Source organism: Nannobrachium achirus, assembly GCF_963921795.1.
Source record: "Nannobrachium achirus genome assembly, chromosome: 3".
NCBI lineage: Eukaryota > Metazoa > Chordata > Actinopteri > Myctophiformes > Myctophidae > Nannobrachium > Nannobrachium achirus.
Genome location: NC_137812.1, coordinates 49,199,164 through 49,213,274, shown reverse-complemented (window position 1 = coordinate 49,213,274; position 14,111 = coordinate 49,199,164). Strand labels below are relative to the sequence as shown.

The following is a 14,111-nucleotide window of genomic DNA, read 5'->3' as shown; positions in this document are numbered from 1 at the left end:
CCTACTATACTTTTAATTAGCTAAAGTGGTACAGGATGCTTCATAATTATGAGCATGTACAACTGGACACTTAAAACACACAGGAACAACATAAAAACAGCAGTGTAAAAATGTATAAATAAAAAAAGGGTAACAAAATTAGTTTTAAAACAAAAACAAATAAAGGGGGGGAGCCACCTTTTGGAGTGAAGTCAACATCTATAGTGTGGCACAAGGCAAGCGGGATACAGTACATATTAGTGGAACTCCTGTGCTGTAAACATGTATTTTCCATACAATTAAAGAAAGTGCAGGTGCTGGTTAAAGCAATATTTCTCTTTAGTATTATATCATATCGACATTTTCACTTTTCTTTCTTGGCATGTATACCTCCATATGAGCTCCTAAAATGCCAATAGTATCTGTCCAGGGTAGCCTCTATTATTTTGAATCACAGTCTGACTGTCAGATTTGTTAACATATACTAGAAATGTGAATTATGGTTATCAATGTATTATTTCTGTAGGCTTCAGTGGATCAGCTTTTTGTATCATCAGTTCCACAATTACAGGAAACATTTGTGTTGTTGAAATCAGGAACTTGTGTGACAATATAGGCTACTGTGTACTTTTAAGTTTTAACCACAGCGAAATATCACTTTAAGAAGAGATGTCAGGTTTGTAAATTCATTGTAGTCATCCACTTGATTTTCACAGCATCATTCAGATTTCTGTATTGTCATCTACCGAGAGTGACTGACACAAATGAAGCTGACAAACAGTGAACAGAACCTTAATGGCAGAAAACATTACAAAAATAAAACATTAGTTGACGTTTTGCAGTGTTTGTTAGCACTGATTGTGAGCAGACTAATCAAAATCCCAGTTTAGAAGTGTACTGGACTTTGTGGACATTTACATCTACATAGCCTAAATGTACACGAGATTACAATAACTATCAAGTATGACTAGCTCGGCTACAATATGTACACCAATATTTAAACTGGAGCAAAACCCATAGTCTTTTCCCGCTTCCCTCACGGCTGGATGGAATCCACAATAATATCAGTCTTTCTACGTCTGTCTAAAAACACTTCCAAGAGTTTTTCAATCACATTCATATGGGTATCATACACATAAACTTCATAGATTTAATTTCCCCAAAGGCCTCCTCTAGAACTGATTGGGACGTGTTCACACCAACAACAGATTGATTGATTCCTGTTTCCAACAGATGGTAGCAGAGTCTCGCGCTGTCCAAACAAAGTCTTGTCAGAGCCCTCAGCCAGACAGAGAAATCTCATAGTCGCTAGTGGACAGCAGGGGGCGCCCTACCTTCCTAACGTTTTTGGCATTCGTTATGCGGGCTCCAATCTCCACAGGCTTTTCAAAGTACTGCACCAGGGCATGCTCTGTGAGCACAGAGGCGAGGAACTGCTCAAAGGTTATGGCCCAGTCCTTGTCGATGCTGGTGCTGTGCGGCAGCCCGGGTCTCTCGTTGGGTCCGCCTCTACCGCGAGGCCCGCCGCCAGAGCCCATGTCACCGGCATGGGGGCCGAGCCCGCTGCGCACCAGCACAGTGTCCTCGGCGATATCCTCGCACTGCAGTTTGTCGTCCAGCTCATGGGATCCGGCGCTAAGCACCGAGTAGGAGGACATGGACGTGTCGTCCTTGGTCTCGTCGTCCGAGATGAGCATGGCTGACGACGTCCCCGTGTCCTTCAAAGACGAGTCCTCCAGCTTGATGTCTTGCATGGTGGGGGTGGCGGTCAGCTGCTCGCAGCCTCCGTCTGCCACGTTCCCTGCGCCGCCGCCGCCGCCGATAGGCATGGGCTTGCTCTCCTCTGCGCTGCCGGGGAGGAAGCGGTCTCCCTGGATGCTCTGCGGGAACACTCCAATCTCCTGGGTGAGAAGGGAAGCCATGGCGTCGCTCATGTCAAGCTGCCGGCTCAGGTCCAGGTTGCCCTCGTGGTCATGGTGTTCCTTGCCGGCGGAGCTGCAGAACAGCTTGCCCACCTCGCCCATCTCCAGCAGCAGGCTGGTGACGGTGGCCGTGGCGTGGTACAGCTGCTGCTCAGCCATGTCCTCGCTGAACATACTGTACAGCGTCTTGCACAGCTCGATGAACTGGCTCTGAGGGAGAGACGAGAAGTTCACTTCACGACACAACCACGCATTGTAAGAGGCAGGACAATACAGAAATTTGTCTGCTAACTATTAGGGATGTTAACAATTAATTTGCCAAATAGGAATGAAATACATTTTATTTTAAAGTGATTTATTTTTCCTTCCTAAAAAACAAAACATGTTTAAATCTATTTTTCAAGTGTGTCCTGCTTCATACTCAAGCATTTACACACATTCACTCCTGGGAGCTGCTCAGTACAACCACAGTTTCCTATTTTTGGCCATTGAGCAGCTCCAGTGGAGCAGTGTTGGGGTTAGGTGACTTGCTCAAGGGCAGTTTTACTGTTTGTTGCCATTCTCATTTCCAGATGGATTATGTTAAAACGCTAGTGCTGATGTGTTTTTCCTGTTACGGTAGCCTACATACAGTATACATCCAGAGTGTTCTCAGGAAAATCACCTATTAACAATTAATCAATGATCGTTTGATTACCGTAGGTTAAATTAATAACTAACAAATAATGGAATTCTTTGAGATTTGCATTCAAACTAGGTAGCGTATAATGTATCGATTGACTGATAAAAACAGGGGGAATAACACTGAGATATAATTATTAGAAACAAATACTGCATTAATTTCAGCAGGTGAAATCAACCACTCAAAACCTATATTGACCAGGGTCGACCAGTGATCTACTGTATACTCCCACCCCTTCCCCTCCTTTTCCCCCTCTACGCCAAATGTCTTTGCCGAAAATAGTTAATCTAAAACCTCACATGGCATTGCAACAGAACGCACTGAGCTTGTACATTTGCCATCTTCGCAGAATGCTGACACTTGGCATATTATGACATGCTCAGAATAGAAATGCTATGCTGTATGACCGGGGCATCACACCAAATTCTGGGCCCTGGGAACAAGGATTCACTCACATTTTGTGCTTTAACTATTGAAAAATAGCAGATATACAAGCTATTTTTGAAAAATCGTGAAAATTTGTGCAAGTCTTTGAATATTTTTTTGAAAGACCTACCTGTATGTTTCTATGTCAGTGGTGCTCAAACTTTTCAATGTGAAGGACCCCCAAAATGATATGTATTTGGCCACGGACCCCCATCTCAAAATATTTTGTTCCAGGGATCCCCCAGAAGCTAAATTTGAGTTACAAATGCTTAAAAAGTAGATTTGCACACATTTTCATGACTTTTCAAAAATAGCAGAACTACAAGGTCACAGCGAGGCACTCGGTGCCGCGCTCTGAGATTGTATATCTGCTATTTTTTCAATAGCTAAAGTATAATATAATTAAGGCCCCTCCACCTTGGGCCCTAGTAACTCAGTCCCACTTTCCCCCCCATTGTGACACCCATGTGTATGACAGACTGGTACGGCAGACACGGCTTACCTGGTTCAATCTTGGGAGGTCTTTTGAGTTTTCTAGTTTAGGCTTGGTCTCTTGGTTCCACAGTTTGAGATAATGGCGGTAATCAGGGGTGTGCAGTTTTTTCACTGTAACATGTATACAGGACATGGTATTCACAAGGGGTGTTACACAATCAATTGTAATTTAATGTAATTAAGACATCTGTTGTCTTAATTGCTTATTTTTGTTGTTCTAGCGAAACTGTTAATCAACAGGCACATTCATTTTCTGGGAAAACATGGAACTTGTTCTAATATATACAATGCTCAAATCCAAACAACTAAATTCACGCATCCATTACATGACTGAGGGTGATTTAAACGATACCGAAAATGGTACTTGGCCATAGGCTACATTACATCTCACCTTTTTCATTCTTAAATGTAACTCTGACAAAGCCGTCGTCCTTCTCATTTTTGCACTTGGGGTCGTGACCTGTGGACAGAAGGGAAAGTTGACAGGTAGCCCAAACAGGATAAACAACCTATCACAGACGTGTTTGTTTTCCCATTGAGCTGAACATATTGTGTTTTGTGGCATCCCTTACCAATAGAGGTTTCTGGGGTGATGTCTTCAAAGAAGTACTGGGTCGCCTCAAAGGCTGAGTCAGGCTCCTCGTGTTCATGGCTGACCTCTGTAGAACAGAGCATGGAAAACAGTAGTTGTTTTTATGATCATTTTCAGGAGTTTCAGCTTTCTACTGGACAACACAGTGAAGAATGATGCGAGATGTGACCTTCAGAATGTGTTTGGCTGTATGGGGAGCGAGTTGACATTGCGACGTAACATTTGTTCGACGTCCCATTAGTTTGACGCTGGTGAATGCTAACCTGGTGAAATGCTAACGTGCCGAAGATGGTGAATGCTAACGTGGTGAATGATAACCTGGTCAATGTTAACCTGGTGAATGCTACTATGCCTAAACCTAACCCAACCCCTAACCCTAACCTCAGTAAAACTATAACCGCCGTGGCTAACCTTCAAAAACGCCACACTGGTGAACGGGGAAACGCAGGTGCGGTCACTGAATGACAGCAATGTTATCAGACTATCAAAACCTTAATGGAGAGGAAGCCACAAGAGTGTGTTTGATTGAGAGCTAAATTTGAGGACACGTATTAAATGTGTGAGCATGTGCGTGCATTTCACAGGACATGGTGCCGACTACGGAAATTCTGAAGATGAAGTTCTGTGGAAGTCCATTTGCTCAGTTAAGCGAGTCAGCGACTCGTTTCTCTCTCTCTCTTTCTCTCTCTCTCTCTCAAGAGAGAAACCTCTTTATCTGCTGTGACTTTGCTTTAGCAAGTACTTTATTATCCTGCCATGCTGTCTGTCTCTCAGTCTGCATTTCTACCAATGTCTCCCTCTCTCTCCTCACCCCCTCCCCACCATGCATACAGCACACATGCGCGTATGCGTGTATACACACACACACGCGCGCGCACACACACATGCACACACACTTCCCATTGCTTTTATACATTGGGAGTGTTACTGTACATACACTCACCAGGTAACACATGCATCTTGTACAGCAGCTTCAGCTTCTCAGTCAGGTCTCCATGGTACAGAACACCTAGGAAACACACAGACACTCTGTAAGGACTGGATGTTTTTGCAAGGCTCCACACTTGAGTTGAACATTAAAGATGTTCACAAAGGGCCTGGGCCACAGGGTAGTGGTCCAGGCACCTAGGCTGGTAATCCAGCTCTTGCAGCGTCGCAGGTCCGATCCTGATGACCTTTGCTGCCTGTCACCCCCCATCTCTATCCCCATTTCTTGTCAGCCTACTGTACACCTGTCAATAAAGGCAGAAAAAGCCCCAAAAATATCTAAAAAGAAAAAGAAAAAATCACAAAGCTGCCATTTTGCTCTAACTGAAACTGTTCTTGGTCCACATTTCAAGGACATAGATGATACATACTGTACTATATTTACAACAAAACACATGCGTGTGCCCACACACACTTTAACAAGCACCTTCACAAACATGCACCCATATACAGTATGCACACACCCCAAAGGACACAAGACTGCGAAAATGTACCTGTAAGTGTAATGTCAAAAACTTGACTAAGACATTTTTAGCGCGCGCCCACAGTCCTTTGGAACCACTCACCCAGGCCGTTGATGCCCACAGTCCTTTGGAACCACTCACCCAGGCCCACAGTCCTTTGGAACCACTCACCCAGGCCCACAGTCCTTTGGAACCACTCACCCAGGCCGTTGATGAACTCGCGGAAGTTGATGAGGCCATCTCCGTTGTGGTCCAGGAGACGGAAGAAGTGCAGGGCCAGTGGGTCGGAGTGGGCCCCGTTGGCCCAGGGGAACAGCAGCACGAACAGGCCCTTGAACTGCTCCAGGTCAATACGGTACTGTTCCAAGTATGGCAGGCTTGGGTCATGGCGCTCTGTGGGGTTGCTGCTGCCGCCCCAGTAACAGCTGGTCAGGTGTTCAGCCTGGAGAGAGAGAGAGAGAGAGAGAGAGAGAGAGAGAGAGAGAGAGAGATGTTAACCCTCTGAATTGAGCAGACTGGGATTCTTTCATTTTTATTATTATAATTATAATTATTTAATGTATTTCCCTGCATCAAGTCATTCAGCAGAGAGGGACTGGTGCTATAAACTCATGTCCATCTTTAAATATCATCATTGTCAGGCAGAAACCTTGTATCTCCAAATTTCCCTTTTTCGTAAAGTAAAGCCCTGCTTCATCACAAGTCGCACAAAACTAGTGAAAATAGCAGACCTACAAGCACAAAACGCCTCGTGGTGCAAGGCGTTGTGTGCGTGTAGATCTGCTATTTTCACTATTTTAAATAATGTTTTAAATGACAAATATAAAATGAACGATTTTGGATATACAAGGTTTCCACCAGACAACGACGATATGTTGTGATTGATAATTAATTCACCAAACTTCAGTTGCAATGTGATTCTACCAAGCTGCAGACTGAACGACATTTTTTCAAATGAGGACGACTGTGAAAAAGCACACAATCTTGGCTGAACAAATTAGCATTATCCCCTGGCATCTCATTGTGTCGTGTTATGTACACGGCATCAGCATTGTGACCGCTGAATTAAGCGGTCACAAAAACCTATTTCACGCTCCAGTAATCATTATCATTATAAACACTATCATCAAAGCCATGTCAAATTCATCTTTTCCAGTCTGGCAATGTTATTACCAATGCTTTGTCTCCATCTCCATCGAAATCTGATCTCGATGGAGAGGCCATAATAATTCTTAGTTCCTGTAAGTACATTTTCACTTAAACAAAATTAGCAGTACTGTATCCAAATGTTTCCTTGAGTAGCAGTACAAAAGTATTGGCATAAAAATATACTAAAGTACCAAAAGTAAAAGCACTCATTATGAATGGCCTATAAAAAATCTATATCTTTCAAAAATGTGTCAAATCTAAAAAGAAACCCAAAAATAGCCAATGAGCTTGTAGATCGGTTATATTTGAACTGACAAAGTAGAAAATAGGGCTTAATTGGTTAATGTATGTTTAGTAATATAATAATCAAAATCTGCAAAGTAACTAAATAATGAATTAAAATAATTGTAGTGGAGTAAAAAGTACAATATTTAGCTCTGAGATGTAGTGGAGAGAAGTATGTAAAAGTACATTTCTTTGCACCACTGCCTGTAAGTAAGGATGCCTGTAAGTTCATCTTTGTAAGAATGCAGGGCTTACTGATAGGCTGGTTATGCTGTCACTTAAATCAAACTTCTAAGACCATACTGTATTAAGGAAACTCAATGTGCAAAAAGATAAATAAAAAGAACAGAATATAGTACAATTATTAAAATGCTGAATGCTCATTGGTTACATTTATTTTCAGAAATGTTTAATTATTCATTATTAGATTACTCAAAAACTTTGTCTTAAAACATACACACACACTTTTAATATTAAACAACAAAAACAGATGTTTGGGGAACCCTCACCTTGAAGAGGACATATAGCTCCTCCAGTTCATCGATGCTGAAAGCAGTCTCTGTCACAATAGTTCTGACCTGAGACAGGAAAACATCACAATATAAGATCATGTAAGATATTGAAAGGGGGACATTGGAAAATGTGTTCTTTAACTATTAGTCACCAAATGTTTCTATATTTTACTGTAGCTTTTTTTTTTCTCTCTTTTTTTTTTAGTTTAGCAACTACAGTACATGCACCAACTACTTCACTGGTATGTTTTTATGTCAAGGACCCTCAAATGAATATGCATTTGGCTGGCAGCACACTGACAGGTACAACTTTGTCAAGATTATTTGAAAATAGATGCAACATGTTGTGAGCTTGCAGACCAGCTGTTACGATTAAAGTGACTGAAGTGATTTTTATATAATTTTTTTCTTTTTCTGGAGAGCCCCTGGAACCCTCACAATGACCCCTGGGGCACTCGGACCCCACTGAACTACATAACAGCATTCATGTACCAACCACATGACAGTCAGTACATGAGCAATCTCTCGAGACAGAGTCAATGATGGCAATGATGAGAGACAGACCGAGTGGGCGTCGCCCTTTCTTTGATCTGGGTTCGCAGATTGGTACATGAGTAGTAAAAGCTCAAGCAGCAAATCCAGTGCAACTTCAAAGTTTGTCTTCGCCCTGACAAAAGTATGGCTTGTACAGATGTGGAAACCACATTAAATGTTTGCTGTTTGTTAGTTAATCTTCTTCTCATTCTAAAGCCATGTCTTTATGCCTTTATGATTAGTCTTTATATGAAGGCAAACAGTGGGTCATCTTCACAAAGGTTTGCCGTGGGTCTGTATTTATGTGAGATGAGAAAATGTGACATGTCAAATGCCAGTGAGTGAGATGGGGTCTTTACCACGTTGCGTTTGATCGTATCCTCAATGGTCTGGATCACCTTCAGTCTCTGTTTGAAACGCATCTGTTCGATCACATCTGCACGGATAGATCCAAACTTCTGAGAAAAATACATTGAGAAGGAGACGTCAGAAAAGCAGTTTGACGCTGTCACTTGGAAAGTTAGGAACAGTCAGAAAGCAAGCAAAACCAAAACACGTGTAGATGATGTAGTTGATAAACCACGTTATACAATAATCAGGACTACGATGCATCTGCATAGAGAAGTTGAGTGCACTGTACACACTGACTACACTGTATCACATTTTGATATGAGTTGGATCAAAGCTGTACACACACACACACACACACACACACACAAACGCACGCACGCGCGTGCGCGCGCGCGCGCACACACACACACACACACACACACACACACACACACACACACACACACACACACACAGGCTTACATTCATTCCTCATTACTCAACTTACATCGTAGGAGCTGCGGACCAGTTTAAAGATGTCCACCTCAGGATGTGGTTCTCCGTTGTCAGTCAGGAGGGAGTGGAGGTGGGGGATGGGAGGCAGGGTGCTGTCCTTATTGGTCACACTGTCCAGGTACCTACAATACAACAACCAGGGAACATAGAACATTACACATGAATAATACAGAGTTTTCTTTTATAAAAGGAATAGCATATTATATGACGACGAGATACAAATAAAAATGTAAGATCTCCTCTTACATGTGATGGACCTGTTTCAAAGCTTCACAGAATGTGTCCAGCAAAGCATTTATTTGTTGAGTCCAGTGTATGTTTAGAATTACTATTCTAATTACTTTCAATGGGCATGCTGCGTGTATTTATGCGGACAGCATTTATCTTTTTAGCCTAAAAGTCCTGTACCTCTTTGCTGTTTACATTTCTGACTAATAAAGTATTCAATCAATAAAGAAACATCCCCACAATTAATGTTATTACCATAAGCTTCTACGTTTACCCATCTACGGTATGACACTCAAAATGTCTGCTTAGAAAGGGGTATTCAATTTGAAAACAGAATGTTGTTTTTATCTATAGTAAAAGGTGTCTTGTGATCCCCAGGTTGAAGTACTGGTACAATCAGGTCAACCATGGTATGAAGGCAAAATTAGGTCACCACCAGAGGGAGACATAAGAGTCATAAGAGGCCAGTGATCGTTTTGAAGTTCATTTAAAACCAATGTAAGGGAAATTTGATTTACAAGACAAGGTTTAGGAAGAAGACACTTAATCAAAATGGCAGTCACTGTAACTCTGTATAAGTACATCAGCAGAACCCCTAAAATATAAATAATATAAAATAATGCTCTCACTCTAGGAGTGGGTCTTTAAATGACTCTTTCCTGCGCCATCTGGAGAACCACTGACCTAAACCAGTGGCCAAACACATATCAATCCAGGGGTCCTTGACACAAAAACCACAGACCTAAATTACCTAAAACAGGGGTCTTCAACAGGGGGTCCGGGACCCCTAGGGGGTCCTCAGAGTTACTACAGGGGGTCCTCCAAATCTTCCAATGCTTTTTATATTAACAATTTGAACCCTAGAGTCCATGTTCTGAGAACGGTAGCCAAAAATAGCAGATCTATATGCTCACAACGCCTTAAGCTGCGAGGCGTTGTGAGCTTGTAGAACGGCTATTTTCGGCAAAGAGGGTTGGTGTAGAGGGGAAAAGGAGCAGACTAAGTACAGAGTAAAAGGTCAAGTTAAGGTCAAGGTAATGACGGCTCAAGTGGTTAAATATCTGAAAACACAAACTGACATAAATCGAAAATACACTGATGATTGTGCTGTGACTGTCAAACGATGAAACAATATGGAATCTGAAAAGGTTGTGGGGGTCCCTGCTTCATCTCTCTCTCAACTAAGGGGTCCTTGGCCTGAAAATGTTGAAGACCCCTGATCTAAAACATTGATGTCAGTTATCCTTTGACCCCTGCCCCATCATCGTCCTCCCCTCCTCCTCCTCCTCCTCACCTGCCCAGTACGGTCATGGCCTCTCCGTCGTCCTTGCAGCCCAGCAGCTGGTGGATGTTGGCGTGAAGCACGGACAGAGCCAGCTGGAAGATGACCTTGATGCCCTCGTAGAAGAAGCAGTCCACCACCACCACGGCGCTCTCGAAGGGCATCACGGACAGGAAGAGGGTGAGGAACCAGGACAGGGAGATGGTGGAGATCACGCCCAGGTCCTGCATGCAGTCGTACAGCTGGGGGACGTACTCCCTGGCCAACTCCTCAAACACCCCCTGGTCCACCAGCGCTCCTATAGGCAGACAGGCCATCAAGAAAGACATTAAAAGAGGACGCGGGTTAGTACAGCGATGAGCCCCTGAGGTGGGCTGTGAGGGTATTGCAAGTGGGGCCCCCAAATAGTTGGAACACAATAAGATTTAATAATATAATAATATAACATTAATATTTTTAAAAAAATTGTACGGACTGTACACTAAATTGGTTCCATCAAGCAGAGGCAGAACACAATCAATTGATTGATCATTAAGATGGGTGGGCTGTGGAAAATGGCATGGTTTTCAACTGAGCCGTGATCAATAAAGGGTTGGGAACTACTGGATTAGTATATCGCTACTGTCGGGCAGAAACTTGTCCAGAACGGTTAATTTTCAGGAAATGGAAAAAAATAACCTGTGTTCCAATGGGTCGAATGTAGTCATTATTTAGTCACCAGCTCTTGGTAATACTTTTCCTTGGTTTAAATATTCATAAAACAAATAAAACCTCAGTCTTTCGGTACCTTTTTGTGACACTGTCATACAACAAAGTTTAAATCAGGGCATCAATTTATGAAAAATCAATTATCAAGATTAAAAATGGAGAGGCAGGGTTTTTGCCCTACAGCAACAACATGAAAGAAGATAAAAGGGGAAAACAAATGACTCATCTGAGCATGTGAGATATAAAAAACATGCCCCAAGTCATTTCTAGACAAGGGAACATCTCATGGAACATGTCATGGTGGGAAAAAGGTAGCCTGGGGCCAGCCTATATACTAATGCAGCTAACTAACTGCTAACTAACTCCTTGTTTTAACATGGGTCGGGATGTCTAGCTGGCTAGGCTAGGAAAAAAGGCCTTTTCCCCATCAACGCGCACAAACTGACCTACAACTCTGGTGTTGTAGTAGTCAGGCAGCATTCTCTCACAGAGTGCCACCAACAGCCAGAACGCCTCCTCTTCTTTGGCGTAGAGCAACAACACTGATGTGACGATGTTCATAGCCTGGTGAAGAGATGCATAGTGTTAGACAATGCAAAATAAAAAGTACAATTACAGTATTAGCAATGTTAGCTCAACGTGTGTTGTTTTAGATGCAGAATATCCATTTGCCTTTTGTTTACTTGCAGAGTTTTCTAAAAACTACAGCTATTATTATAATTTTAACTGTACCCCGTATTTTCCGGACTATAAGGCGCACTTAAAAGCCTTTAATTTTCTCAAAAAACTACAGTGCGCCTTATAGTCCAGTGCGCCTTATATATGGATCATTCATTGACATTACATTCCCTTTAGCACAGCTCTATCTGTTGGATGCATAACGCAACGGTAGCGTCTATTATGTGCGCCTTATAGTCCGGTGCGCCTTATATATATGAAAACAGTTCAAAAATAGACCATTCATTGACAGTGCGCCTTATAGTCCGGTGCGCCTTATAGTCCGGAAAATACGGGTAATCTTTCAAGGTAGATTTTCAATTTGCAAAGAAAGTCTGTCAGCCCCATTGGTGGATATTTGGATAGAGGCTCTCCAAGGTGGCAGGCCCTATCCACAACTTTCCAACGTCCCATCGTGCATTGCGCACAAGGAGTGCGGCAGTTCTGGCGCAGCAGCCAAGAGTGATCTGCAAGCTCACAACGGTTGCATCTACATTTGCAAGCACCTGTTATTCAGGTGTTAAAACAAACATGTGTGCATGCGTGCATGTGTGTGTGTACCTGACAGTATCCTATGTTGGGGTTCCTGAAGGCGTATGCAGTAAGCACCCTGCGGAGGGCAGCGATGCCCATCTCGTTCTGAAAGGCTGGGTGCTCGGGCAGAGAGCGATGGAGGTCCCTCTCGATCTCCTCGGTTGCCAGGTTGTATTTGCCCATTGACTTCTCCACCAGGTCCTCGTAGTAACCTGGATGGGTGGCCATCTCGTTGATCGCCCCTTCAGGAAGCACAGACATACAGTCTCTTTCAGCACATCAGTTTTTTATCAGGTCGTCCAGACCTGTACTACACATCGCCATTTTCTCTCTCACTTTCTCTCTCATTTCCATATTTCCTATCACTTTTCCCATCACTTTCTCCATATTGGCTGGCGCTGTAGCCAATGAGGAGGGCTATCAATGTCCTTTGTTATTCTGAAGAAAAGAACAAGTGCGACCTGACATTGACCAGCAACATTTCTAGTTATTTTATTGTGTTGGTGGAATGGTATTTTGTTATTGTTTTTAGTGTTACTTTTGTTTGTTTAGCATTTTATTTTTAGATTTCATTCATGAAACGTGCCATCATTCTCTTTAAACGTCTCAAATTAAACAATTTCAGCAGTAAAACTGACCCGTAAGGGCTTTACAGTGCATGTCCCTCTGGCTGCTTCAGTTTACGCTGAACGTAAAAGAACATTTCACCTATAGCACTACATCTGACCCACAACTGGCTCACAGAACACTAAAGGGAGAACACAGTAAAATCATCTGTGTTAATTCATCCATTTGTAACTCAGAGAAGGTACGAGTGTAAGCAAAGGGACCCTTTGGTTACATTTGTACACTCGCAGAGTTAAGCGTTCTCCTGAGAGCAGGGTCACAGACAGACGTCTGTGAACATCTCTCTTGGACAAGGATTAAAAGAGCCGCTGGAACAAGCACAGAGGCCTGTTCAACCGGTCCCTGACATTCCACACAACACACCCTTTCCCACACTCTCTCCCCCAGAGGGACTGGTAAAATGAGCCTCAGTACCTTGATCGCAAACGTTCAACCTGGCCAGGCGCTTCAAACGACACAATACAATAATAGAGATGTGCACTGACCAAAATCAAAGTTGATTATTCTATTGCTATTTATAACAATCATTTGATTGTTACGAATTCAAAGTAACAGCAAATTATGACCTAACAACTGGTTTTCAGAAATAAAGACAGTAGCATGTGTACCTTTTACATTATTGTAATTAAATCCTTAAGAAAACAAAAGCTTCAGCAGTGAATTTATTCTGGTATCCTCATGAATTATTGTATTGTACAGCAGCCTTAACAGGCTAACTTGACAATGCTAATGCAGAACAGAATTAAATTATTACACCCATACTAGGCATACTCTAAAATGATATATAATAAATAGCTACTATGGGCTGGCAGTACAGCCTTTGCAATTACATAAATAAATAAGATTATTGTATCTTTTTATGATACATTTTTATCCTAAAAAATCATTATTTTAATAAACTATTATTCTGACTCATCCCTATACAATAATGAGTCCTGATGTAGATTCAGAATGGAGGTGCCAAGCCTTTCACTCATTTTTTCATTGTATTTCATGTTTGAACGAGGTTAGCAACTGTACACCGTGCGCTCTCACTTGAGGACGCTAGCGTTCATGTGGTTAAGGTGAAACCCCCCTGGTGTCTATGGCGACCGCGGATCATATCACTTAAGGGTGGGCGGTTTACTGTATGACGTCCCTGC

At 42.5% G+C, this 14,111-nt stretch overlaps 1 protein-coding gene across 2 annotated transcripts in view; it reads right to left on the bottom strand.

The window, feature by feature from the left end:
* The window catches only part of tbc1d9 (TBC1 domain family, member 9 (with GRAM domain)), a 37,441-nt gene continuing 23,330 nt past the window's right edge, over nucleotides 1–14,111 (bottom strand). Inside the window, exons 10-21 of one of the 2 annotated variants that reach the window (XM_080721045.1) lie at nucleotides 12,370–12,584; nucleotides 11,538–11,655; nucleotides 10,396–10,681; nucleotides 8,866–8,995; nucleotides 8,387–8,485; nucleotides 7,491–7,559; nucleotides 5,749–5,989; nucleotides 5,040–5,105; nucleotides 4,077–4,163; nucleotides 3,896–3,964; nucleotides 3,512–3,615; nucleotides 1–2,111 (exon numbers count right to left, since the gene is read on the bottom strand). In XM_080721045.1, coding sequence (XP_080577171.1) covers nucleotides 1,260–2,111; nucleotides 3,512–3,615; nucleotides 3,896–3,964; nucleotides 4,077–4,163; nucleotides 5,040–5,105; nucleotides 5,749–5,989; nucleotides 7,491–7,559; nucleotides 8,387–8,485; nucleotides 8,866–8,995; nucleotides 10,396–10,681; nucleotides 11,538–11,655; nucleotides 12,370–12,584 — 2,336 coding nt within the window. In that variant the 3' untranslated portion in view covers nucleotides 1–1,259. The remainder of the gene's footprint in view (nucleotides 2,112–3,511; nucleotides 3,616–3,895; nucleotides 3,965–4,076; nucleotides 4,164–5,039; nucleotides 5,106–5,748; nucleotides 5,990–7,490; nucleotides 7,560–8,386; nucleotides 8,486–8,865; nucleotides 8,996–10,395; nucleotides 10,682–11,537; nucleotides 11,656–12,369; nucleotides 12,585–14,111) is intronic. The other variant, XM_080721046.1, reaches the window with a different exon arrangement.